We start from the raw sequence: 25,110 nt of genomic DNA on the forward strand, positions 1-25,110 counted from the left end.
AGTCATGTCTGAAACTGTTGAAAGGCACTTCACTTTTTTATCCTCAAACTTCAAACTGGACAAATCAATCAAGCACCCATAAAACAGATCTACCAAACCATGACAGTGAGAGTTATGACAATTCTCGGGAACGTTAACAGATTAAGAGATCAACTTCCTTCCTCTAAGTAGGTAATTTTTTAGTGCATCAATGCATCAAAAAAAAAAAAAATCAAAAACGATGGACTTTAAAGGACAAGATCCAATAAGAACCAAAATAGTAATAGATAACAAGATTTTAGAACTGGTGAATTCATTTAACTATCTAGGATATGTGATTACATATGCAAATGAAAAAGATATAAATCTAAAAATTGCGAAATGTTTAAAAATAACAGGCGTAATTAACTCTGTATTTAAACCTTATCCAGTTCAAAAACAAACCAGATGAAAAGTATATAATACATTAGCCCTACTATTGTATGGAAGTGAAATCTGGACTATAAAACAAAAAGACAAAAAAAGATTAATAACAGCTGAAATGAAGTTTATGAGAAAATAAAAATGGAAAGTATACTTTATTCGATCACAAAAGAAATTATGAAACAACTAAACCAAGAATCAATATTGAAAAAATAAATATAAAGATAAATGGATGGAACACTTTGAAAGAATGAAAACAGAATGATTACTAAAACAAGTATTAAATTAAAAACCATTAGGAAAAAGAAAACCAGAACGTCCTCTAAAGAGATAGATTCAACAGTCACTGTAGGCCTAAATCCATGAAAAGTATTATTATTATTATTATTATTATTATTATTATTATTATTATTATTATTATTTCATAGGCAACTGCACAGAAACTCTTAGTGTCCTTATACTCATTTAAAGAGGACCTAAATATTATGCTGAGTACTATCCAAATTCATTCAGTATCTATATATCAAACTTTGCTTTGAACTTATTCCCCGACATGACACTCATGACCGGCACTGAAAACTTATTTTACTCATTCGCCATTCACGAAGTAAGAAATTTAGTTCTCACACCCTTGCTAAATTTCAAGGAATGATTCCTTGTTCTTTCTGATTAGACCTCTTCCAAAAAATATCCTCCTTATCAATCCTGTAAAAGCCTCAGTAATTTGCATGGCTCTATCATATCGTCCCTTCTTTTTGCCAATTAACCAGTTTCTGTAAATACGCATACTTATCTTCATAACGCGCATTCCATAGTCCTTACCACACACAGGATTCTTGCTTCTTCATCCTCCAAGAAATCCAGATGACCAGATCTGTGCGCAGTAGTGCAGATAGGTTTTATTAAGTATTTGTAAAGATGCTTAAAAGCCTGCTTATTGATTTTAGTAAATATTGTAGGAAACGATAGTCATAGTGCTTGATCATAGGATTGAATGACTCTCAAATTGTTGAATATTTATTTATCCTGCAAACTTTATTCTCGCTTTTTTATTATCGATAGAAATAGAAAAACTTGAGTTTAGAATAAAACCTGTATATTCATTTAGATTTCCCGGACATTTAATATGGCAAACACTAAAGAAAAACAAGGTACAAGCTAACTTAATAGAGGCCATACAAAGCCTCTACAAAAGTAATAAAAATTATGTAAGAACCTGTAATAATAAATCAAAAGAATTTGAAAGAAATATAGGAGTGAGGCAAGGCTGTATCCTCAGCCCTCTTCTTTTCATTATAGTAATGGATGAAATTTTAAAGGCATGCCAAACAAAAACAAAAAAGTTCCATCTAGGGTATAGGAAACTGATAGAAACCAGGATTTCACATATGGCTTTTGCGGATGATGTAGTGATTCTGGCAAATACAGCTGAAGATTTGCAGTACAACGTTAACATTTGGTACAAAGAAACAAAGAAAGGGAATATGATCATAAATAAATCTAAAACAATGATCATTTTTAGAAACCAATCAAAACACACAATAAAATAGAGAATCGTCAACTGAAACAAGTTCACTTCTTTAAATATTTGGGACCATATATACAAAAAGATGGTATACTAGATACATAAATTAACAACAGGATAACTGGAGGAACAAAGCTATTCTATGCAATGAAAGGCTATTCTTAGATAAGAAATGAGTTACCCAGAATACCAAAATGGCTAGGTACCATTCAGTGTTTGTACCAACATTAACATACAGTTGTGAGTCTTGGTATTTAATAACAGGAAAGGAAACGCAAATAAACTACAAACAATTGAAATGAAATATCTTAGGAAAGTGGTGCAAAAGACAAGATTAGACCGAATAAGAAATCAAACTATAAGAGACAACCTTCAAGTTGCACCTCTGCGCCAATTCTTAACACAAGTCCAAATGAAGTGGTTTGGAAATCTTATTCAATGAAAGAAGGAAGAAGAATAGCAAAAACTGTATATGAAAGTCAGAAAATAGGGAAAAGAAAAATAGGCAGGCCCAGGAAAGGTCGGCAAACGGAAATGAAAGAATAAATTAGAAAAGAAGGGAATTAACTGGAAAGAAGCAAATGAACGAGACTTGGCATAGAAATCTCTTTGGAAAACTCTCGACGCTTAAAAGCAGAAGAGATCACAGACGAAGAAGCAGAAGTGTCTTCCAATTATTCTTTCTCCTGGAACATAAACTCCGTAATAATTAGATGGTGTTTAATATTATGATCTATCACCGGATTCTGTTTCCACCTCTTATGAGGAAATCCAGTGGAATTTATTCTTTGGGATTTTTTGTTCTGGTGGTTGTTGATTAATGATCAACCACCCGATCCAGTTTTCTTCGCTTAGACCAAATCCGGTGGAATTGGTTTTTCGGGTTTCTGAGAGAGGGCAACACAGTCGAAATTGTAAGTTACGATGCATGTGCGTGTGTGTTCTCCGTTTATTGGTTATTAGTGTTTTCGGCGTTCGCGTGTGTTTTTTAACAAATAAAAATAATGTTTTTTTTTTAAGAAAATGCTTTAACCAAATTAATGAAAATATGAAAAGCAATTCTTCATCACTTCATTTTGAAGTGCGATAAAAAAAAATAAGAAAAAAATGATTATTTTATCGTGTGCAGTTAACAGGTAGGAATAGGTAGGTGATTGATATTATGCATCTGAATAGCTTAATGTTGTGAAGTTCTAAAAACCGATTCCTCTAAAATTTTAAGTTTTCTATTAATTTTGTAATGCAGATTGTGACAGAAGTTGCAAGAACATAGTACTATACTTCATGTGATACAAAAGTACAGTATGTTATATCCAAAACATACATGAATGCTACCCACAAAACGTAAACCTACAATACGTTAGTACTCGGAGTTGGCTAAATATTAGACAATCTGGAAACACGTCTCTTCAGACGAAGCGTGGAGTTCTTTTAAGCTGTATCTCGCTGTTCATGAAATTCTTCTGGTATTGTGTTGTCTATGAAACTTTAACTGTGTTACGATAAAGAGCCAAGAGGCTATTTTTTTTTTTCCGGCCACATAAATTAAGGGGATAATAAATCCCATATTATTTTACAGCCATATTTGATCTCCGAGTTTCGTACCCGGCTGTAAAATAATACGGGATTTATTATCCCCTTAACTTAGTTTAACTGTGCTAATCAACCTCTAGGCAGTAGCGTCATTTCTGCCATGTTGAGTTCATTCACTTTCGTCTTTTGGGATTAGGGCTTCCATGCATTCAGACTGTTTCCCCCCTGTAGCATATTTAGCCATTATATGAAAAAAAATAAAAGAGAAAAAAAATCCAGTAAGATCCTTCATCAGCTTTTGTCTTATATTCTCCCCTACCTCTCATTTACTTTCCTGTTTACCAAACTGCAATTTAATTCTCTTATGCATTCGTATAGTAATGTTACTTTCTAATATTACTTTACTCCATCACTTCCAGTGGGTCATTCATTTAACATTCAAAAATTCTATTTGATGTGCAAGACAGGTGGCACATTTCTATTTTGCATATTCCTTTAGTCTGTTTTGTAGCATTATCAGTGCTTTTGTTAAGGTACACTTAAAATGTTTTCTGCAGAGTAAATTTCTTTTTTACAATTTAAATTTTCATCCTTATGATCAAAAGTTTTATTTTGAGCTTCATAAAATAACCAGTTAATTTCTCTCAAAATATTTACATAACATTCGTGTTGCAGGTGGGGGGGGGGGGGTTTCCACAGTGTGTAATAGGCCATTAACCGACTTCATATGTGAGAGTTTCATAGTTTATTCAGTAATGATAATGCACTTGGTTTAAAAGATCTAGATTGAAATCTGATGAGAGAATGACAGACATAGCCAACTATGCAGATAGATTAATTACTCTGGTATAACATTAATTAGGTTTCCTGTAGAGCCAGGTTACTTGGCCATCTTTTCCATATATATTTACTTATTTCTGGGTATTTCCACAGACTCTGTTTCATTGAATTGGCCACACCATTCCTACTTTCTTTCTTTCTTAGACAGCTGCTGGTCAACATATGGTTCATCTCCAAAGTAACTTATCTTCCATTTGTGGTAAGGAACAATCTTGCCCATGTTTCTCCTAATGAATACAATCCTCAGTCCTTCAAGAAACACATTAATAGATTCCTTTCCTCTCTATAATCATTTGAGACCACACTCAGCACTTTTGTTATAGACCTGAATCAAGTCTTGATTCAGGTCTAACATTTGGGATTGATTTTAAAAAAATATGGAGGGGGGGATGTGTATAATGGTATTATGCAGTTTGTTATGAAAATAAATATTGTCAAATGTAAAAAAAAAAAAAAAAAAAAAGTCGGACTCTGTCAAATCATTGAGCTTTATATTTTTTAATTAAATGAAGTAACAAATGCATCAGATAAGGGTGTTGCATATACAGTGGTATATTTAGATTTTCAAAGGCATTCGATAAATTGCCACATGACAAGCTGGTAAATAATTTGGAACAGATGGGGCTGAACAGTAGATTAGTTCACTGGATTGGAGATTGGCTGTCTGATAGTTATCGGCGAGTTGTCTATGGAGGAGCGATATCACAGAAGAGGAAAGTTACTAGAGGTGTTACTAGTAGTCTGCAGGATGTTGAGTAGGAAGACAGATTGACAAAATGCAATTTGCAGAAGTTGGTGGATTTTTTTATTTATTTATCGTATGGCTTGTACCCCAAGGATCTGTTTTGGGTCCATTGCTGTGTAATTTGTATGTGAATGATATTTGGAGAGGTCTGAATGGTGATATGCAGTTGTTTGCAGATGATGCAAAGTTGGGAAGAGCTATCAGGAGTAGAGCGGATGCTTTAGCTTTGCAAGAAGACTTGAATACACTGGCTGAATGGGTAAATGAGTGGGGATGTCATTTCAATGTTGCAAAGTGTAAGGTTTTGAAATTTGGAAAGCAGAGATGGGATGTAGAGTACACAGTTGGTGCAGAGATGGGATATAGAGTACACAATCAGTGGAAATATTTTTGAAGTGATAGAGGAGATAAGAGATCTGGGAGTGATCATAGACAAGGACCTAAATTTCGGGGACACATTACTAACATTGTGAGGACAACACAGCGGATAATGGGAATGATCTGGAGGGCACTGACTGTTAGAAGTAAGGATGTTATGGTTCCCTTGTATAAGGCTTTGATTAGGCCACATGGATTACTGTGCACAGATTTGGTCACCTGGTTTTCAAAAAGATGATGTATTAGAAAAGGTTCAGAGACAATTGACTAAAGTGGTTTCTGGTCTGTGGAATGTTGAGTAGGAAGACAGATTGACAAAATGCAATTTGCAGGAGTTGGTGGATTTATTTATCGTATGGCTTGTACACATGGTTAAAAGACAATAAGATAAAATACACATGAATATAGATAAGATACACACATATATGATAATATAAATTAAAAAAAAAAGAAAATCATCTACATTCAGAACATTAATCATATTTTAACATTAAGTTTTTAATCCAGTTGATTGCCTCTGGGGATAGGTCAAAGATATCCTTAAAGTCACCTGGATATGCTGTCAGCTCACATTCTTGTACTATATGGTGAATGGTTTGGGTCTCGGCTCCACAGGGACAGTGGGGACTTGGTATCTTACCCCACTTTGAAAGTAAGTCTCCACATACAGCATGGCCTGTATGAATCCTGTTAGCCGTCGTCTATATATTCCTGGGCAGGCCAAATCCAGATGGTTTTTGGAAGATGTTTATGTAATTACGAACTTCAAGTGATAGTGCTTGGAATGACAGTACATCCCACCTACTCACATACTGTCATTCTAGCTAAGAAGATTATGGGCAGTTTTTATTGTAGTAGTTCTGGATTTTAGTCTATTAGATAAAGTATCTGGAATAAATTCATGTATTGGGAGGTTTTTGTTATTTAAAATTCTTTTATGTTCACGGAGCAAGGCTTCCTGTCGTCACAGTTCCGGAGGAGCAATATGGCTCAAAGTGGAGAGCCATTTTAAGGGTGTACTCCTAATGCAACCCGTTATTAAACGCAGAGTGGAGTTAAGTTGAGCATTATATGTCAGAGTTATTCCCAGATATTTAGGTGTTGGATTAAACAAAATTAATGTTCCATCAACATATATCTCTGGTTTTTGATTTCTTCTTCTTATTGTGCTATCTTCTATCGAAGGTCAGCGACCATCTTGGCGAACAAACTGCGCTCTTGTGCTAATCTGAGCAGTTGTGCACTGCTCTTGCCTGTCCACGTCTTGATGTTGTCAAACCATGATATTCTTTTTCTTCCTCTAGTTCCTTTACCATCAGTTCTTCCTACCAAAATAGTTTGTAGAAGTTGGTATTTGCTGTTTCTCATGATGTGTCCAAGATATGTTTTTCGTTTCTTGATTATTTGTACAAGATGTTTAGCTTTGCCAATGGATTTTAAGACATCTTCATTGGTAATTTTTTCTGTCCATGATATCTTTAGCATTCTTCTGTATAGCCACATCTCAAAGGCTTCGATTTTCTTGATGGTTGTCGCCTTCAATGTCCATGTTTCAACTCCATAGAGCAGAATAGACCACACGTAACATTTCAGCATTCGGCATCTGACTTCCATGTTTAGGTCTTTATTGCAGAATAGTGTTCTCATTTTCATGAAGGACTGCCGTGCAACTTCAATCCTTGTCTTTATATCTATTTCTGGATCCCACCATTCATTAAGCCAGCAACCAAGATATTTATGTCTTGACACTTGATCAATATTTTTCCCATTGAGTGTCAGTTTCATTGATGAGGCTGGATGTTTGCTGATGATCATGTATTTTGTCTTGTTGATGTTTATATTTATTCCCATTCTTTGGCTTTCTATGTATACTCTGTCAACGAGTTTTTGGAGATCCATAATGTTATCTGCAATTAGCACGGTGTCATCTGCATATCGTAGGTTGTTAACAATCTTTCCATTTATTGTGATTCCCTCTGGACATTCTTCCAATGCTTTTTTTAAAGATTACCTCTGCATATATGTTGAACAGGAGTGGTGAGAGCACACATCCTTGTCTCACTCCTCTTTTGATGTTTTTGATTTACAAGTCTATTATTCGGGTGAAAGCAAGAACATTCGGTTTTACCAGAATTTGGCGTAATCTCCATTTTTTATAGAACTGCCATAAAACCGACAGATCATTTGTCAATATTTCTTCAGTTCTTTTTATAGACTTGTCGCTGATTGCTGAAGCCAGATCATCTGCATAAGCAAACTTCCTGCTAGCTGTTTCAGGAATATCTGCGATGTAAAGGCTAAAAAGCAGTGGTGCGAGCACTGAGCCCTGAGGTAATTCATTCTTAAGCGCTCTCTGTTTACTGATGCCCCCTCCGGTGACTACCCTGAAATATCGATCACACGGTAAGTTGTTTAGGAGTTTACCCAATATTTTACATGGGATGACCTTAAGAAATTTATATATGAGTCCCTCCCTCCAAACAGTATCATAAGCTGCTGTTAAGTCAATAAAGACTGCAGTGGTCTTCAGGCATCTTTGAAATCCTGCTTCAGTGTAGGTTATTAAGCTGAGAACTTGATCTGTGTAGCTGCGATCTCTTCTGAACCCTGCTTGTTCTATTGGAACACATGCCAAAATTTTATCACTGATCCTATATGAGTCCCTCCCTCCAAACAGTATCATAAGCTGCTGTTAAGTCAATAAAGACTGCAGTGGTCTTCAGGCATCTTTGAAATCCTGCTTCAGTGTAGGTTATTAAGCTGAGAACTTGATCTGTGTAGCTGCGATCTCTTCTGAACCCTGCTTGTTCTATTGGAACACATGCCAAAATTTTATCACTGATCCTATTTAATATTAGTCTCTCCAACAATTTGTAGGTTGCACTTAAAAGGGCTATGGGACAATAGCTACTGGCTTACCTGGTTTTAACACAGCAATGATTTTTGTCCTTTTAAATTCTTTAGGAATGCAGCCACTTTCAAGTATATCGTTAATGAACTTAACCAGCCACGATCTTGCATAAGGTCCACAGTGCATCAGGAATTCATTATGAATATTGTCAAATCCAAGAGCCTTCTCCATTTTGATATTTTGAAACACCGAGGATATTTCCTCATAGGAAAAAGGCAAAGAGAATTGTTGATTCTTTTGAGTTAAAGACTTCATAGCTTTTAGTTTGCGTTTTACCTCTTTAGTATGTTCTTTATCTATCAGAGCTCTAGAAAGCGAAACAGTATGAGCAACTATCTGATTTGGATTGACAAGAGGAGATTTCTTTGGTACAGAGAACTTGAACCAAGCTTTTTAAGTAGCAACCAGGCTTTTCTACTAAAGTGTTTGAAATCTATGTTTTCAGTTATTCGAATCCACTTTTCCCTACAAGCAGTATTGAGACTATGGAGCAGTTCTCCTTCTATCTCAGGATCCTTACTTTCAAGGAATTCCCGATACATGGATTCGCTTTCATTGGTCCAGCCAGGCACGTATTCTTTTTGGTAGCCTCAAGGAATGTATATTTTTGCCACTGCTATAACTACTCCTGTGAACCATGTATAGTTTTTGTAAGTTGGGTGTATTCTTCTGAGGCATGCATCTAGATCTGCAGTGAAGTTTTCCCAGTCAGCTTTTTGGAAATTCCATCTTGGTCTAGGAAATGATGTTATCACTGGAATTTCGGCTCCTAATTCCATAAAGATGGGACGGTGCTAGCTATTTGGAAAAACCTCAAGAATATGTCTGAAAGTCTGTAGAGGCTGATTTTCATTATCAGTGGAGACGAATGTCAAATCTGGGTTTTATTCCTTTTTCCGGGCTCTTGATTTAAAGGTACCTTTTTCCTTGGCATCAAAAACCAAGTGAAGACTGTGTTGATCTGCCCATTCAGCTAATATTTCCTCATTTTGATCCTTCCGATCGTATTTCCAAGAAGTATGATGACTGTTGAAGTCCCGCCGTTGGGTGGGAGTATATCTGTAGAATATCATTTGGCCAAACAGTTGCAAGTGGTTTATATACATTCGCAATCGTAATGTCTGCTATTTTAACAGCAATCTTATGGATTTTGTCATCAGTAGAAGAAGATATCAGCACAGCATTCTCAATACCATTTCGGACGTATGGTATGTTGCCGTAGCTACGACTGTAAGTAATCCCTAGAATGTCGTAGCCAGGGATTTTTGCTCTAGATTTAACTTGATCTTCAGTTTCGATATGTGATTCTTGAATGAGAAGTAGATCAACATTTTTTTCTCGTAGAAGTTTAGAAAGACATTGACATTTTGATGCACTAATACTCTCAACATTTAACTGGCGGATATGGATATTATGCCCACTATTCCTTATCAGCTGGTTTGAAGAAGAACTGTTGTGAAGGTTTTGAGTTTCCATGTGTAAATATGGTCAGGAGATTGCACAATGGTTTGGCTGCCAGTTGCTCTAGCTCTTTAGCATGACCCAGGGTGCACCACGAGGAGGCGAGCTAGAATTGTGGTTTCTGGCCTGTGGAATGTTGAGTAGGAAGACAGATTGACAAAATGTAATTTGTAAAAATTGGTGAATAGGAGCAGGAGAGGGGATACGATTGAGGCATATAAGCTGTTAAGAGGTTATTACCAGATTAATATCGGGGAGCTTTTGCACAGAATGGGTGAAGATAGGAAGAGAACAAGAGTTCATCCCTTGGAAGATGTATAAGGGGAGTGTGAACAAGGGAGTGAGGAGCAGGTTTTTGCATGGAGAGTGATTGGAATGCATTGGCCGAGTATGGTGAGCTCAGAGACAGTGAACATAATTACGTCACATATGATAAACTGTGTGTATAACAGTGACCTCCCATGATGAATCTTTAACTCCATGAAGGCTTTTTTTTTATAATAATAATTATTATTATTGATATAATTAACATGCAAAAATGAAGACAAAAATCACACATACTGAAATCCCATGCCCATTTATCAGATTTATTATTATTTTTTTTATTTTAAGAGTTTTCAAAAAATAAATAAATGCACAAAGAATATTCAATTATAATTGAATATTCAAGCATGATGTATAAGATAATATACTTGCAGAATCCAGAAAAAAAAATTTGCATTATAAATTGAAATAAAATAAATACCTAAAATATGCATTAACATTAAGTAAACAATTACTGGATCAGATAAAAAGTCGACTCTGGATGGAGAATAATGATAGTAATTAAAATGAAAATCGACTCATTTTCTATAGATCAAAACCAGTTACATCTTGATCACAATAAAGCAGTTTAACAATTGTCCAAAGATGCTGATGTCCAGTTGTCCAAAGAACATGCCTGTTTCATAAAATCTGATTAACAGCAAGAGATTGTCAGTTTATTACTAAGATGTATTGACTTGTGTGCCTTGCTTGGTGATTCCATACTGGGTATCCATAAGTTGTGCATGCGTACACCAGTCAAAAAGAAACACATACACGCCTATTAACCATGCACAAAAATTTTACTCTAAGCAGTTCTAACTTAATACACTCTAATCAGTTACTTTCAGCTGGTGTCGCATAGGCAAACTGGTGCTGCCTTTCAGCTCTAGCACTAATATTACTAACAGCAATATTAGTAGTTGACATTTGACGGATATTATAATCAACCTAGCATAATCGGGACTTCTGACATTCACCTTTAAGACATAATGCCAGTTTAATGCTTTCCCAATGGTAATGCTGTTAAAAATGTATGTGTTAGAATTCTTAAGTTTATAGTTTAACAAATCTTAAGCCTAGCTGGTGGACCTGGTTGCCAGCTGAGTTTCATACTTTGATTTAGAGTGGAGAACTCTGCTTGCAGATTAAATTATACTATATAAGAAATTACATTCTTGTTTTAATCCTAACTTCATAACCAGGCAGTTGAATAGAAGCTGTTGACTTCTCAATTGCCTCAGTATACTATAATGCATAGCACAATTTCTTTCTGACATGTATATTACTATTCATCATGGGAAGGATCACTACTGAGACCAGTTTCCACCTATATTGAAGTTTTTCCACCTATATTTCCACCTATACAGCCCACTTCTCATCAGTGTGAAGTGGGCTGTGCATTGATTGAAGGTTTATTTTTCACTTGGTTAGACTATAATAAATTTAGTTTAATCCTTTATCCAAGTGTGAGCAAACAAAGTTTGTTCCTTAAAATATCTTCAGGACTGAATATAGTGTTGTACTACCTTACTGGGTTAATGTAGTACAACACTGGGCAACTCGCAGCAAAGGTGGACCAAGCTAACAACACTCCTATTCCAGTATCTCCCATAATGCAAAACACATCTCCTTGCGGATATGTATAATGTTATGCATTAAGGGATTGACCACTACCAGACTAGTTTCGACCTTTATTGAGGTCTCTTCAGTGGGAGCCAGGTCCAGAAGTGAAGAGACCTCAAATAAAGGTCGAAACTAGTCTGGGTAGTGGCCAATCCCTTAATGCATAACATTATACATATCCGCAAGGAGATGTGTTTTGCATTATGGGAGATACTGGAATAGGAGTGTTGTTAGCTTGGTCCACCTTTGCTACGAGTTGCCCGTGTTGTACTACCTTACCCCAGTAAGGTAGTACAACACTATATTCAGTCCTGAAGATATTTTCAGGTGCAAACTTTGTTTGCTCACACTTGGATAAAGGATTAAATTAAATTAATTATGGCTGTGCATTATAAGACACCAAAGCAATTGATGTGAAGTCAGTGGCCTCTATATAAAAGTAGCCTAGCTGTGATGATACTTTGCTGATACACATTTAAATATGAGAAATGTTTTCTGGAATCTGTAACTAATCTTAAAATCTACAGCCTAAGTAAATATGGATGTGTGGAAATCCCAAAGATTAAAAATAAGTTTCCTGCTCAACAACTGATGAGGTCCATATAACAGAGGTAAAATATTGAAATCATTAATTCTGCTTATTGAAATAAGAGTGGATGGAAAATTATTCTAATTGAGTTTTTTTTTTTTTTTTTAAGAAATATATTTTGTATTATTTTATTATATGTTATGATATTAGTTTTATATTTCTTTATGAATTATAGAACAATGGGTAGACAAAGGCGAGCTATTAGAGATTCTCTAGATGGCTCAAATGGAAGAGATGGCAAGAAGTCTGGTTCTGGTAAGGAAGGAAACAAGACAAGACTTAGCAGTAGGAAGAAAAACAGCAAGCTTGTTATGTTTATTGTCTTTAATGTAACTGTAGTTTTGCTTAGTATTATGTATATGTACTACCAACACTATTTAGAAACATTGGTTATTACTCCTTTATCGGTCCCAAAAGTGGTGGTTAAATCTGGTTTAGATGTTCCAGAACAATATTGGGGTACTTATCGTAGTGGTTTATATTTTGGTCTTCAGACCCGTAGTCCACGTTCATTAGTTACAGGACTAATGTGGTTTACCCAAAAAATTGTACATAATAGTTTGCCAGTTAGGCACTGGTGTAATCAGTGGGATAATATAAAAAAGTATGGATGGCTACAGCACGATGGTGTGAACTTTGGGATACAAGATATTGAAGAAGAAGAATTTATTATTACTACTTCTTTTATCAAAAGACTTGGTGGTCATTATGGTGGTGATTGGACAGCCAGAATTACTGTTACACCAAAAGTAAGATATCCATTTTATATGATAACATAAATTTTTATTAATTTAATATACTCTATTATTCACCAGCATTGCTTTGTTTGTGTTCATGTGCCCTTTATTGTAATTTACTCTGTTAATATACATTCTTATTCATCTCTCTCCCCACCAATAATAGCAAAAGCTTGATATTAAGAAACCAGAGAGGTAGTGGTGTGGTGACTCAGGAAGACTTGCCCAGGCTACTCTTTGGTTTCAAAAATGAGAGAAACTTGCTACTTCTTTTTCATTCTCCTCCCCCCCCCTCCAAACTCTTAATAAAAGGGACAAGCATACAGCCTTTTTCACCATCTCTTTTTAATGCTCTTGGACCTCCCATGTGATAGATAAGAGAATGCCCAATTATAATATCATTAGCAAGCAGTGAACAGATATTATAACCAACTGGTAGCTATTTTATAGTGAATAAGATGATTCTTTCATCTAAATCATCCACAAATGAAACAAATACTGTCTTGAATAATGTGAGGCATTAAGAAACCATTACAAGGTGCAATACCTTCATGGAGTCGGAAAGCTCATTGTGGCTTGTAATTAGCACAGGACTTGCATTTGCTCTCTAACTATCTCTCTGGCAAGGTTCATTAAAAAAAAAAAATCTACAACTCTCATTCTCTCATACAATTTCCAGGTTGGCATATCTTATTTTTCCTTTTGCTCTATGAATCATCTCTATTAATCAAATAAAATGTTCTCATTAACTTCTATGTCTCAGTCATCATATTATCCCTTTTCATCATATCCTCCGATACAGATTACACTTTTCTCCAGTCTGCTGTGATAATAAACATTTCAGATACTTACTGTTACCTAGATACCTAATGTGAATTCGTGAATTCTTTCCAAAGAATACTCGGCACTGTAAAGTTATTCCATTGTCAGGAATATGTAGTGAAATTGTCTTCTATTCCAAAGAGTAAAGGTGTTCATGAGAATTTTTTATAAAAATTTTAGAATGCAAAGAGTCAGATTACAAGAGTTAATAGTTTTGGCAGGTATGATGTGTAAAAGGATATAAAAGGGTTACTGGAAGAGGGGGGGGGGGGAGAAGTGCTCACAAAGAGGAGTAACTGATCCAACTCGGGAGCCAGTTATCTAGTTCCATCCATTTCTGTTTATTTAACAGTTTGTTTCGTGGCAGTCTATCACAAGCTTTTGTAAAATCTATGTACACCACTGTATATGCATCTCCCTTGTCCAAGACATTTGTCACCTAGTTATAGTACATAAGTTAGTAAAACGTGATCTCTCCCTTAACAAACCTCTGCTGACAACCACAGAGAATACTCCAGTTATCAACTTATTCCTGTATCCTGGTTCTCACCAATCTCTCTCTCTCTAGTATCTTCACCACAACTCCAGATATTCAGATTGGCCTATAATTTGTAGTCACAGCATTATCACTACCTTTATGCAGTGGAACATGTTTAATAAGAGTCTTACAACAGCATAGGTTCCAAGAGAGTGGAAAGAAGGTAAAACTCTTATTAAACATGCATGCCAATACTACTGTCAATTCCTTGGAACATTCCCTTAAGATGCATGGCGATATGTCTTCAAATCCTATTGCCTTATCGACATCACGTTTATTTATTTCATCATATACCTCCTACTCGCTCACAATTAAATCCATTCTCTCCTATGTCCTCTACGCTTGAGTTTCTCATGATTTCACCCTAATAAGGATAAAACACCCTTATAAATAGTTCACTGAATACCTCAACAATGTCTTTTGCATCTGTTATCTCTACCATTTTCATTCATTTATATCATCTTACCATAATCATGCTTCCTTCTACTTGCCACATATCTAAAAACTCTAGAATTTTTCTTTGCCTGATTTTCTAATTTCTGCTCATACTACATTTTTGTTGTCTTTACTAATTAAGTCACTCTCCTGGCTTGATCTTTGTACCCTTCATGCAACTGATGATCACCATTATTCATCTTGAACTGCCTCCAAAGTGCCTTCTTCTAGATTTTATGCTTAATTCATTCATCCATTTTAAACCTACTTTGTTCAGTCTTTTGACCTTATCAAATTCATGATTATAAAAGTAACTTTAATTTATTCACATGGTGGGGAAATGACATGAGCAGAAGAAATATGGATTTAGGATATTAAGAAATCTCAGTGTGAATACAGCCATAGGATTAGATGGGATATTGGCCTTGTGTTATGAGAAAATGCAAGAAAAATGGCAGTGCACACCTGAATCCAGCTGTTTAAGTCTTAGCACTGGCATGATATGGGAAAAGTTGGGTAAATGCATGGATAGGAAGATTATATCACACATCATATGGAACAACAAAGTGAATGTCTTTTTAGTAATTGATTCACTTTTTGCAATAAGTTATAGTTGACTTCAATAAGGGAAATGATTGCACCATGATATTGCTAGACTTTTCAAAGGCATTTTACATGATACTGCACAGAAACATGTTGTATAAATTGAAACACGAATGGATGGACATGAAGCTGATGATATTGATAAGAGAGTTGCTGATGGATAGATAACAAAAAAGTGATATATATGGAGGATTAGAATCTAAGAAAAGTCGAATGACCAGTGGTGCATCACAGTGAGTTAACTTGGTAATTGCTATTTCAGTCTCAGGGGGAATATGCATTTATTTGAAGATAATGCTAAACTTGGGAGGTTGTTAATGAAGGTAGTATAGATATCTTGCAGGATGATTTACATGGGTTAATAGTTTGGAGAAAGGATAATGGTTGTCAGTTTATTGTGGCAAAGTTTAAAGTTATGTACTTTGAATGAAAAGCTATGCATTATACACAGATAGGACTGTACTGCAAGAAACATGATGCTAGCAGTTTGAAGATGATGGTAGATAGAAAGTTGAAGTTCAGAGCACATGCAAAAGTGGACAAAATAGCTCAACTGATGACTTGAATGTTAAAGAACATACTGGCAAGCAGAGATAAAGAGATTATTATTGCACTTTATAAGGTTTGGATGTGGCTACATATGGACTACTGTGTACTGACTTGGTTGCTTCAGTTTTTTTAGAATAAGAAAGTGGTGGAGAGGATTCAGAGATGTTGACCAAAATATTGACTGGTTTGTGAAGCTCTCCACAGAGGGGACATATCAGAGTTTTATAGGGTAGATGCAGAAGTGGTTCAGAACAGGAAAGGAGAGAATAAGGGTTATCCATGAAATTTGTATAAAAATGTGGAAAACGTGTGAAGACTAGATTTCTTTTCTTGGAGATTGGTGAATGAGCAAATTGGATTGTGAGGAATGATCAGGAGTATTCTCTCAGTTAAGTTAATGAATTTAAAGAGAGGGATGCTAGGCATGTGATACACTAGGACTGGTGGAGATAAATCGATGTGAAGTCATATGGTCAGGGCATGGAACGAAGCAGGAATTGGCTTCCTTCTTAACAAAAGAGCTAGAGAGACACTGTTAGGCTACAAACTAGTCAATGAACAAATCATGGTAGCAAGATTTCAAGTAAAACCATTTAACATATCAATAGTCCAAATATATGCACCCACATCTGACAGCACAGATGAGGATATTGATTTATTTTACAAAGATCTGTCAGAGACAATAGAAACAATACCAAGAAAGAAATACTGATTATTGAAGGAGACTGGAATACCAAAATTGGAATAGAAAATCATGGTTTGGAAAGCATCGTGGGAAAATATGGTTTTGGAGAAAGACACGAACGAGGTGAAAAAATGTTAGAATTTGCCATAGACCATGAGATGATGATCTGTAACACAAGATTCCAGTAAAAGGAGTGTAGAAAATGTAGATAGCAATCAAATGATGGGAAAACCAAGAACAATCGATATGATTAAAAGAAGATGGGTAACTTTTCAAGGAGCGAATATAGGTTTGGATCATAGCTTAGTGATTGCAAACATCAAGTTGAAGTTAAAAAGAAAATATAAATCCCATCATCAGAAACGAAGAGATACAGCAAAAATAAGTGAAACAGAAATAGGAGAAACTAAAAAGTATGGGGAAAAAAAAAATTGAATCTAAGACTGAAAGGAGTAATGAAGGCGATAGAAGACACAGTTGAAGAAACAGTACCAGAAGAAGAGAAGATCAAGCAAATGTGGATTAGACAGGAAATACGGAAGTTAGTACAGGAGAAGAGAATATTGAGGATAAGAAGGGATACATCAGAACAAATAGAGGAGCAATATAGAAGAAAGTGTAATGAGGTGAAAAAAGCAGTCAGAATGGATAAGATGAAATGGTTAGAAGCTCAATGCAATAATATAGAACAGCACTATGGAGAGCACAAAACTAGAGAGGTGTACAAAATGATTAGAACCATTAACAGAAGGTGGCAACCAAAACAGATCACAATTAAAGATAAAAAAGGCAAAGTATTGATGAATAAAGATAAAATTGTACAGCGGCAGACAAGATACTATAGTGAGTTATATGAAGAAAAACTAGATTTAGATGGAGTTGGGAAACTGATTGAAGAATTGAAGCAGATATCACCACAAAGTAATGAGTATGACATGGACATTTGAAGAGGAGAGATAGTGGAGAAATGATTAAATATGATGGTGAAAGTATGGTTACAGAAATGCACCACCTATATAATATGGTATGGAAGGAAGGGGAAATGCCAGAGGAGTGGGGGAAGTCAATATTAGTGACATTATACAAGAAGGAAAATAAGTTAGAATGTAAAAATTATAGAACAATTGCTTTGACAAGTCTCCTTGGTGTGATGATGATGATATTGACAGAAAGATTGAGAACACAATTGGAAGCATACCTTGCAACGAGCAAGCAGGATTAAGGAAACATAGAAGTACAATTCAGCAGATTTTGACAATGAGGTTAATAGCAGAGAAAGCTAGGAGAAAAAACAAAAGCATATATACTTGCTTTGTTGATTTTCAGAAGGCATTTCACAGCATTGACCAGAAAGTAACATTAGCAATGCTAGAATCCTGTGGAATTGACAGAAAACTAATAGCAATATTAAAAAATGTTTATAAGAATGCAATGGCAGAAGTTAGAATAGGTGAGGATTTGGGAAAATGATTTAGAACAAGCAGAGGTACTAGACGGGGACCCAATATCACCAAGCATTTTCATCACACATTCAGAAAGAGCAATGGACAAAATGAAGGAAGATGCAAAAGGAATATCAGTACACGGGATGAGAATTAATAATTTGAGATTTGCAGATGACATTGTTATTATTGAAGAAGACGAGAGAACTACAAAAAACACTGAATGAGGAAGGAAAAAGATTTGGACTTGTTATGAACTTAGAAAAAACGAAGACAATGGTATTTGGTGTGAAGAACATGAAACAAAAAATACAAGTGAATGGAACTGATATAGAAAATGTAGAACAATTCACATATTTGGGAAGTAAAATGACATATGACTTGGACTGTAAAAAAGAAATAAAGATCAGGATTGTAAAGGGAAGAACAAATTTGAAGGCCATAGATAATATCTTGAAAAGTAAAGTGATCAGCCTGCAAACAAAATTAAGAGTACTAGAAACATGCATCTTTAGGAGTGTACTGTATGGATCTGAAATATGGGTAATAAATAAAGAATCGAGAAAAAGAAAAATTTTGGTATTTGAAAGAACTTGTTACAGGAATATTCTAAAAATAGGATAGGTACAGAAAATCATAAATGAAGAGCTCTATTGGAAGATACAACCAAAGGAGAATTTAATGCAGAAAATTATACAACAGAAGCTGCAATTATTTTGACATATCTGCAGAATGAGTGAGGATTGGAAGATAAAGACATTCATGTTTGATATTATGGATGGTGTAAACAGAAGAGGTAGATGACATGAAATTATTTCTACCAGTAAAAAATACATCCTGATATTTTGATCATTAAATAATGCTTTTATATTTTCTACTGCAGTCAACTTGCTATCAAGTCATCCTTCTGTAATCATTCCTTCTTATGACCATGAAAGAACTGCCTTGAGGCTTGTTTTAGGTATGTGGGCAAAATTAATGAAGAAACTTGTTGGTACATTTTTGAATAACTGGAGGTGTAGTTCTTAAAAGAAAACTGTGTAAGGAAGATTATTCTAAGGAGGCAGATAGAATGAAAGGAGGAAAAAAAGTTGGTATAGTTTTTGAAACTGACCAGTTTTTTGTATGTTTACAGCTTAAGGACATCTGAAGAAATGATGGCAACCAGTTTAGAACAGCACCCATGAAAATACCTACAGAAGAGGCATAAGACAGAAATAGAATGTTCTGTGAGAAAGTTGAGTTAGTCTGTGGGTCATCAGTAGGATTTCTGAGTCTCAGCTATATTTCTTTTCCTGGTACTTGAGAGGTTTCTTCCAAGTCCAGAATTCTCATGGCCAGTGCTATAACTAGGCAACTGCAATGGATACACAGGACGAAAATGTAAATAATTATCAGTAAATAACCAGTATTATATTTTCATTTTCAAATTTAAAATTTTGCTGCCATGAGGTGATTCCATAACATTTTTGGTTAAAGTTAAAAATGAACCAACCAATAAGAAACAAACTATTAAATAGGAATTGTAGAAGTAATGATTTTTCTTATTAGCGCAGTAAAATTTTAGCTTTCATCTAAAACATTACAGAATTTCTATCGTTTTTTTTTTGTTTGTTTGTTTGTTTTGTTTTTTAAGGGGTGGGGTGTCAAAAATAAAATCTTACACAGGGTCCATGAAAAGCTAGTTACGGCACTTCTCAGGACTATACAGTTTTGCTCATGAAAATTATTATTTAAATATATCTATTATTATAGTTTTATAAAATGCAACAACTGCTAAATGAATGGTATGATTAAGGCAGAGTAAATTTTAGACTGAGCATTCATGTCCAAATTTCTGCATCACCCTCACATAGCCACAATATGTTTTTTCAAAATTATTTAAAATTCTTGCATTCATAAGTTTACAATAATTTGAATATCATATGAGAACATTTTCTAGCTATATGATTTAATCCTAAATTAAAAATTTTTACATCATCTAAATCATACGTGGCCAGCAGCAGGCCCACGGACCGCATGCGGCCAATAACATGATTTTGTATGGCCAGTGGTAGGATAAAAACTATATTAAATTGTATGTATTATCAATTTAGCTATTAGTTTCGACCGCAGATTTTCTGATTGATATACTAGTTATATTCATTATTTCTGATGACGGAAACAATTTATATTCTCAACATGGAATCAAAATTGCTTTAAAAAGATTACTCATTTTATAAAATCTACTGCTTCACTGTGCGAGTTGTAGTAGTGGGAGTGGTAGATATCTATGCGCTCCAGAGTAATGCATCATTGAAAGTCACTTGCTCTGCTCTGGTTACATTGACCAGTTTCAGAGACTCAGTTGCAAGTAGTTTATATTGTTCTCCCAGTAGTAAAATGATTTAAAAAATATAGTAATTCAATACATATAATATTGCCTTGAAAAAATGCAGAGTTTATTTTTATTTAAGTTCCGTCTAAAAGTGTGCGGCCCGTGACTGTACCACTCATCATATATTGGCCCTCGTATAGAATGAAGTTGGCCACGCCTGATCTAAATGAACAAGAAATACTGAAATATCTTTTATTTCCAACATTGGTCCACTCATCCAATGTAAGACTAAAATTCAATTCTGTTAATTCTTTAATTTTTGATATTTGCTCTTCTTGAGCATATTCCCAGGAACTAGTCAGACATCTTAATGTTAATATGTTCAAGAAGAGCAAATATCAAAAATTAAATACATAATACTGATAATAATTCTTCTTTCAAATTGAATTACTGGCAATTGTTTGAATTAAGATACTATCTTTGGCAACTAATTTAGATACACTCTCACTTAATTTTCTTGTTTTACAGAGTTTAAATTTGACCTATCAGCCCTAATTCTTTTTGAGCTACTGTTCAAGATGTATCTTCCTTCACCCATCATCTTAAATGCTTATGTTTTAAATCCATGCATATGTTTTAAATGCTATCAGTCCATTAGTATGTGAACCCTTACATGAAGTTTGTTTCCAACAGTAATAATAATACTGAGCTTCTTCATCATTTTTAGATTTATTAAATTCAAACTTGATTGATTTATTTTCAAAATGATATTTGGTTTGAGGATACATAGTGGTTGGTTGGTGAATTTAGTGCTCCTGTAAAGTTGGTGATTTTTGTCTGTTTTTATTGTGTTTTCCTTTAGAAAATTAGTGTTTTGTAGTATATTAGTGTAGATTTTAGTGTATTTAGTATTTTATCATATATTTTTATTAAGATATTTTAATATTTGGGTCAGTGAATTTAGTGCTCCTGTAAAGTTGGTGATTTTTGTCTGTTTTTATTGTGTTTTTCCTTAGAAAAGTAGTGTTTGTAGTATACTAGGGTAGAGTTTATTTAGTGTATTATAGTGTATTTAGTATTTTATCATATATTTTTATTAAGACATTTTAATATTTAGTATACGTTTAAAATGGCACCATCAATCGTTCGATGCTGTTGGCACACTCTCCCTCGATGAGTCTTTGGACTCCCTGGAGGTGTCTAATAATAATAATAATAATGTTAGCCTGGCCAACGAGGTTATTGTTCACTTGGAGGAGGTTAACGAAAAAATTAACTGCCAAAATAGCGAAGTTGAAGCAGATCATCAGAGAGACAATGCAGAATTGCGAAAAGTTGGAAGACATTTAAATGAGCACAGGGAGAAAAAGAAAAATGAACAGGAAATGAGAAACAACAAAGCAAGGAAATAGGTAAGTCAAAAAATAACGAAAATCAGGTAAGTGACATTGTTAGTAAAAAGAAAGAAATTGTTTGGTATGGCGACTCTATAAAAAAACATGCTATAGATGAGAGAGTTATAACATCGAGTTTTCCTGGAGTGAAAATTAAAAATATAACTCAAGTAATTCAAAAACAGAAAAGAAAAGTAAATGAAATGGTAGTTGTAGTAGGTACGAACGATTTAAGGGTTGCTGGAAGAGGCGAGAGTGAAGAGTGAGAAAGTGAAAATCATTAGTATTTTACCTTGCTATGACAAAAATGAATCAAAAAGAAGGGCTATGATGGCAAACGATTCAATGCATAGGCTATGTAGAAGGAACGAATGAGTTTTTGGATGTGTGGAGTGAGTTTGAGGGAAGATTGGATTTGTATAAGAGGGATGGACTACACCTGAATTCATTTGGTATCAGGAGTCTGGAAAAACTAATAACTGGTATGAGACCTGACACAGAGAGTCAGGGAAACTAAATTATAAAGGGAGGAATGATGTGAATGTGAGTGTAAGAGCGAATATAACTGTGTTAATAATGGGAATGGGATTTGTGATGGGAATGTTGACAAGGTGAGAACGATTTCGGGTTTGTGTTCGTCCGGTTCGGACCAATCAAATTTTTGCAAAGATGTCTACATGTGTAAAGCATTAGAGAAGAATAGAGATCTGTAAGTTGTCCAATTGGGTCAGGCAGACTGCAAACAAGGGCATGCTAAAGAACATCAAGGTAGATTATTATGTCTGTACACAAATGCTAGGAGTATCAGAAACAGAGGGGTAGAGTTTGTTGCCTTAGTCAATATGTTGCGACCTCAGATTGTAGGAATTAGTGAGACTTGGCTATCAGAATCAGACCTATTAACTGGTATTGAGTGTCATGGGTACAGTATTTTTAGGAAGGATAGAATGGATACGAGAGGAGGGGGCATGCTGCTAATGATATTGGATGACTTAAATCCAGTTAGAGTTGAGACCTATGAATGTAGTAATACTACTAACAATATTTCACGTGGCAGTGAGTTTGAAGCCATCTGGTGTGAGGTGGAATCTAATAAGGCAAATTACACAAGTGGGGGTGTTGTTACAGACCTGGTGGATCGGTTGCTGGTGATGAAGAAATGCATCACCAAATAGAAAAGGTGAGCTCGAAAAGAGTACTCATAATGGGGAGACTTTAATTATACAAATATTGATTGGGTTGCAGTAGAATCTCATGAGAAGAATGAAAATGCATTTATTGAGCTGTTGCAGGACAACTTCCTCACGCAGCATGTGACAGAAGAAACTTGAGGTCAAAGAGTGCTAGATTTGATTATAGTGTCAGAGGGCATTTCAGTTAAAGACGTAACTATTCTACCTCCAGTTGGTGACAGTGATCATGCGGTACTCACTTGGGAAATGACTACCATATATTATCGCATATAATGCAAAAAATTTATGGTAAAAAATACTACTTAAAGTTAGGGGTTTGCATTATATATGCGGATCCTAAAAAATATAACATCTTATTAGACTTGCACACACAATATATACTACCTAATGCCTATGCAACCAAATCTACTTGACCCACTCGCATTCGGCGACCGAGCGAACGCGCATCGTATATGCACATGCACTCTCCGTTGCCGAATGATAGAGCACAGTTAGGTATATTGGTTTAACCACAGTTCATTTTAAATATTATTCGTTAAACAAACCTAGCCTGAAAATGAGCCAACAGAAACATAAACGTTCATCTTTTGAAGCAGTATTTAAATTGCATGTCGTGCAGTTTGCAGAAGAACATAATAACGGTGTTGCTATGAGAGAATATGGTGTAGCAGAGAGTAATATTAGACTTTGGCATAAGCAAAAAGACAGTCTTGAAAAAATCCCCAAAACGAAACGTGCCCGTCGTGGAGATGTAGCATCCTTTTCAGAACTCGAAAAAGAGCTAAATGAATGGATTTTGATGCAACGACAAGATAGCATTATAGTAATAAGAAATGCAATTCGTTTTCGAGCTCTACAACTCAAGAAGAATGTAAATTCAAGGACACGCCAGGTATTTCATCTTTTCTTGCTTCGCCTGGGTGGTGCAACAGATTTATGGAACGCAAAGCATTAACATTACGACACCGAAAAAAAATTGCGCAGAAGTTACCAAAGCAGCTTGAAGAAAAAGTGCAGCCCTTCCATAAATTTATCATAAAATTACGGAAGTGTCACGGATATGAACTTTCCCAAATTGGCAATATGGATGAGATGCCCATGTACTTTGATATGACTGGGAATCGAACAGTAAACTCAGTTGGTGAAAAGGGTGTCTTCATAAAAACAACGGGACATGAAAAAACGCATTTTACCGTTGTTCTAGCATGCATGGCAGACGGAACCAAATTAAAGCCAACAGTGATATTTAAAAAGGAAGAAAATTCTGAAGCATATGAAATTTCCACCAGTTGTAATTGTTCGCGCCAATCAGAAAGGTTGGATGGATGAAGAAGGTGTACAATTGTGGCTGGATCAAGTATGGAACATACGTCCAGGTAGCTTGTTACGTCAACAAAGCATGCTAGTCTGGGATATGTTCCAGGCACATTTAACAGAGGCAAGCAAAGAGAAAGCATGTGAGCTACGTACAGCCCTAGCAGTCATACCGGGTGGTCTAACTTCCGTTTTTGCAGCCGCTTGATGTCAGCTTGAATAAGCCATTTAAAGATCACTTACGTGAAAAATAGAGAGAATGGATGTCATCTGGTTTGGTGAAGATGATAAAGGGTGGGAATTTTCAAAAGCCTGAGATCACTCTAGTCACCAGCTGGGTTAAAGAAGCATGGGATTCGATATCATCAGAAATGATTCAATGCTCATTTCTTAAATGTGGAATAAGTAATTCAATGGATGGATCTGAAGATCGCGTCATATACGAAAGCGAGGATGACGCACAACAAATTGGAGAGCATGAAGACAATGACGACAACTGCTACACAATCTCTACAGATGAATTTATAAATGAAATGTTTGACGACTCAAAAGATGAAGAAGAATTTAAAGGATTTTGACATTTTGTTTTTAAATAAATATTTCTTTCGTTAATTCGTATTATATTATTTATAATGTTATGGAACAAGATTAACAGATCACATTATACGTGGGCATGGCATTTTAGGGCTAGTTTTCGAACAAAATTTCTAGTTCACATTATACGTGGATCGCATTGTACGCGATAATATACAGTAATTTTGCATAATG

At 35.1% G+C, this 25,110-nt stretch overlaps 1 protein-coding gene across 1 annotated transcript in view; it reads left to right on the forward strand.

Moving 5' to 3' along the window:
• Positions 1-2,882: 2,882 nt before the first annotated feature.
• GCS1 (mannosyl-oligosaccharide glucosidase) overlaps positions 2,883-25,110 on the forward strand; it is a 30,172-nt gene continuing 7,944 nt past the window's right edge. Inside the window, exons 1-2 of the mRNA XM_090405648.1 lie at positions 2,883-3,073; positions 12,489-13,062. Coding sequence (XP_090261774.1) covers positions 12,493-13,062 — 570 coding nt within the window. The 5' untranslated portion in view covers positions 2,883-3,073; positions 12,489-12,492. The remainder of the gene's footprint in view (positions 3,074-12,488; positions 13,063-25,110) is intronic.

The sequence above is a fragment of the Typopeltis vanoorti genome, chromosome 2 (assembly GCF_054136105.1).
Source record: "Typopeltis vanoorti isolate ZY-2024b chromosome 2, IOZ_Tvanoo_1.0, whole genome shotgun sequence".
NCBI classification, from domain to species: Eukaryota; Metazoa; Arthropoda; class Arachnida; order Uropygi; family Thelyphonidae; genus Typopeltis; species Typopeltis vanoorti.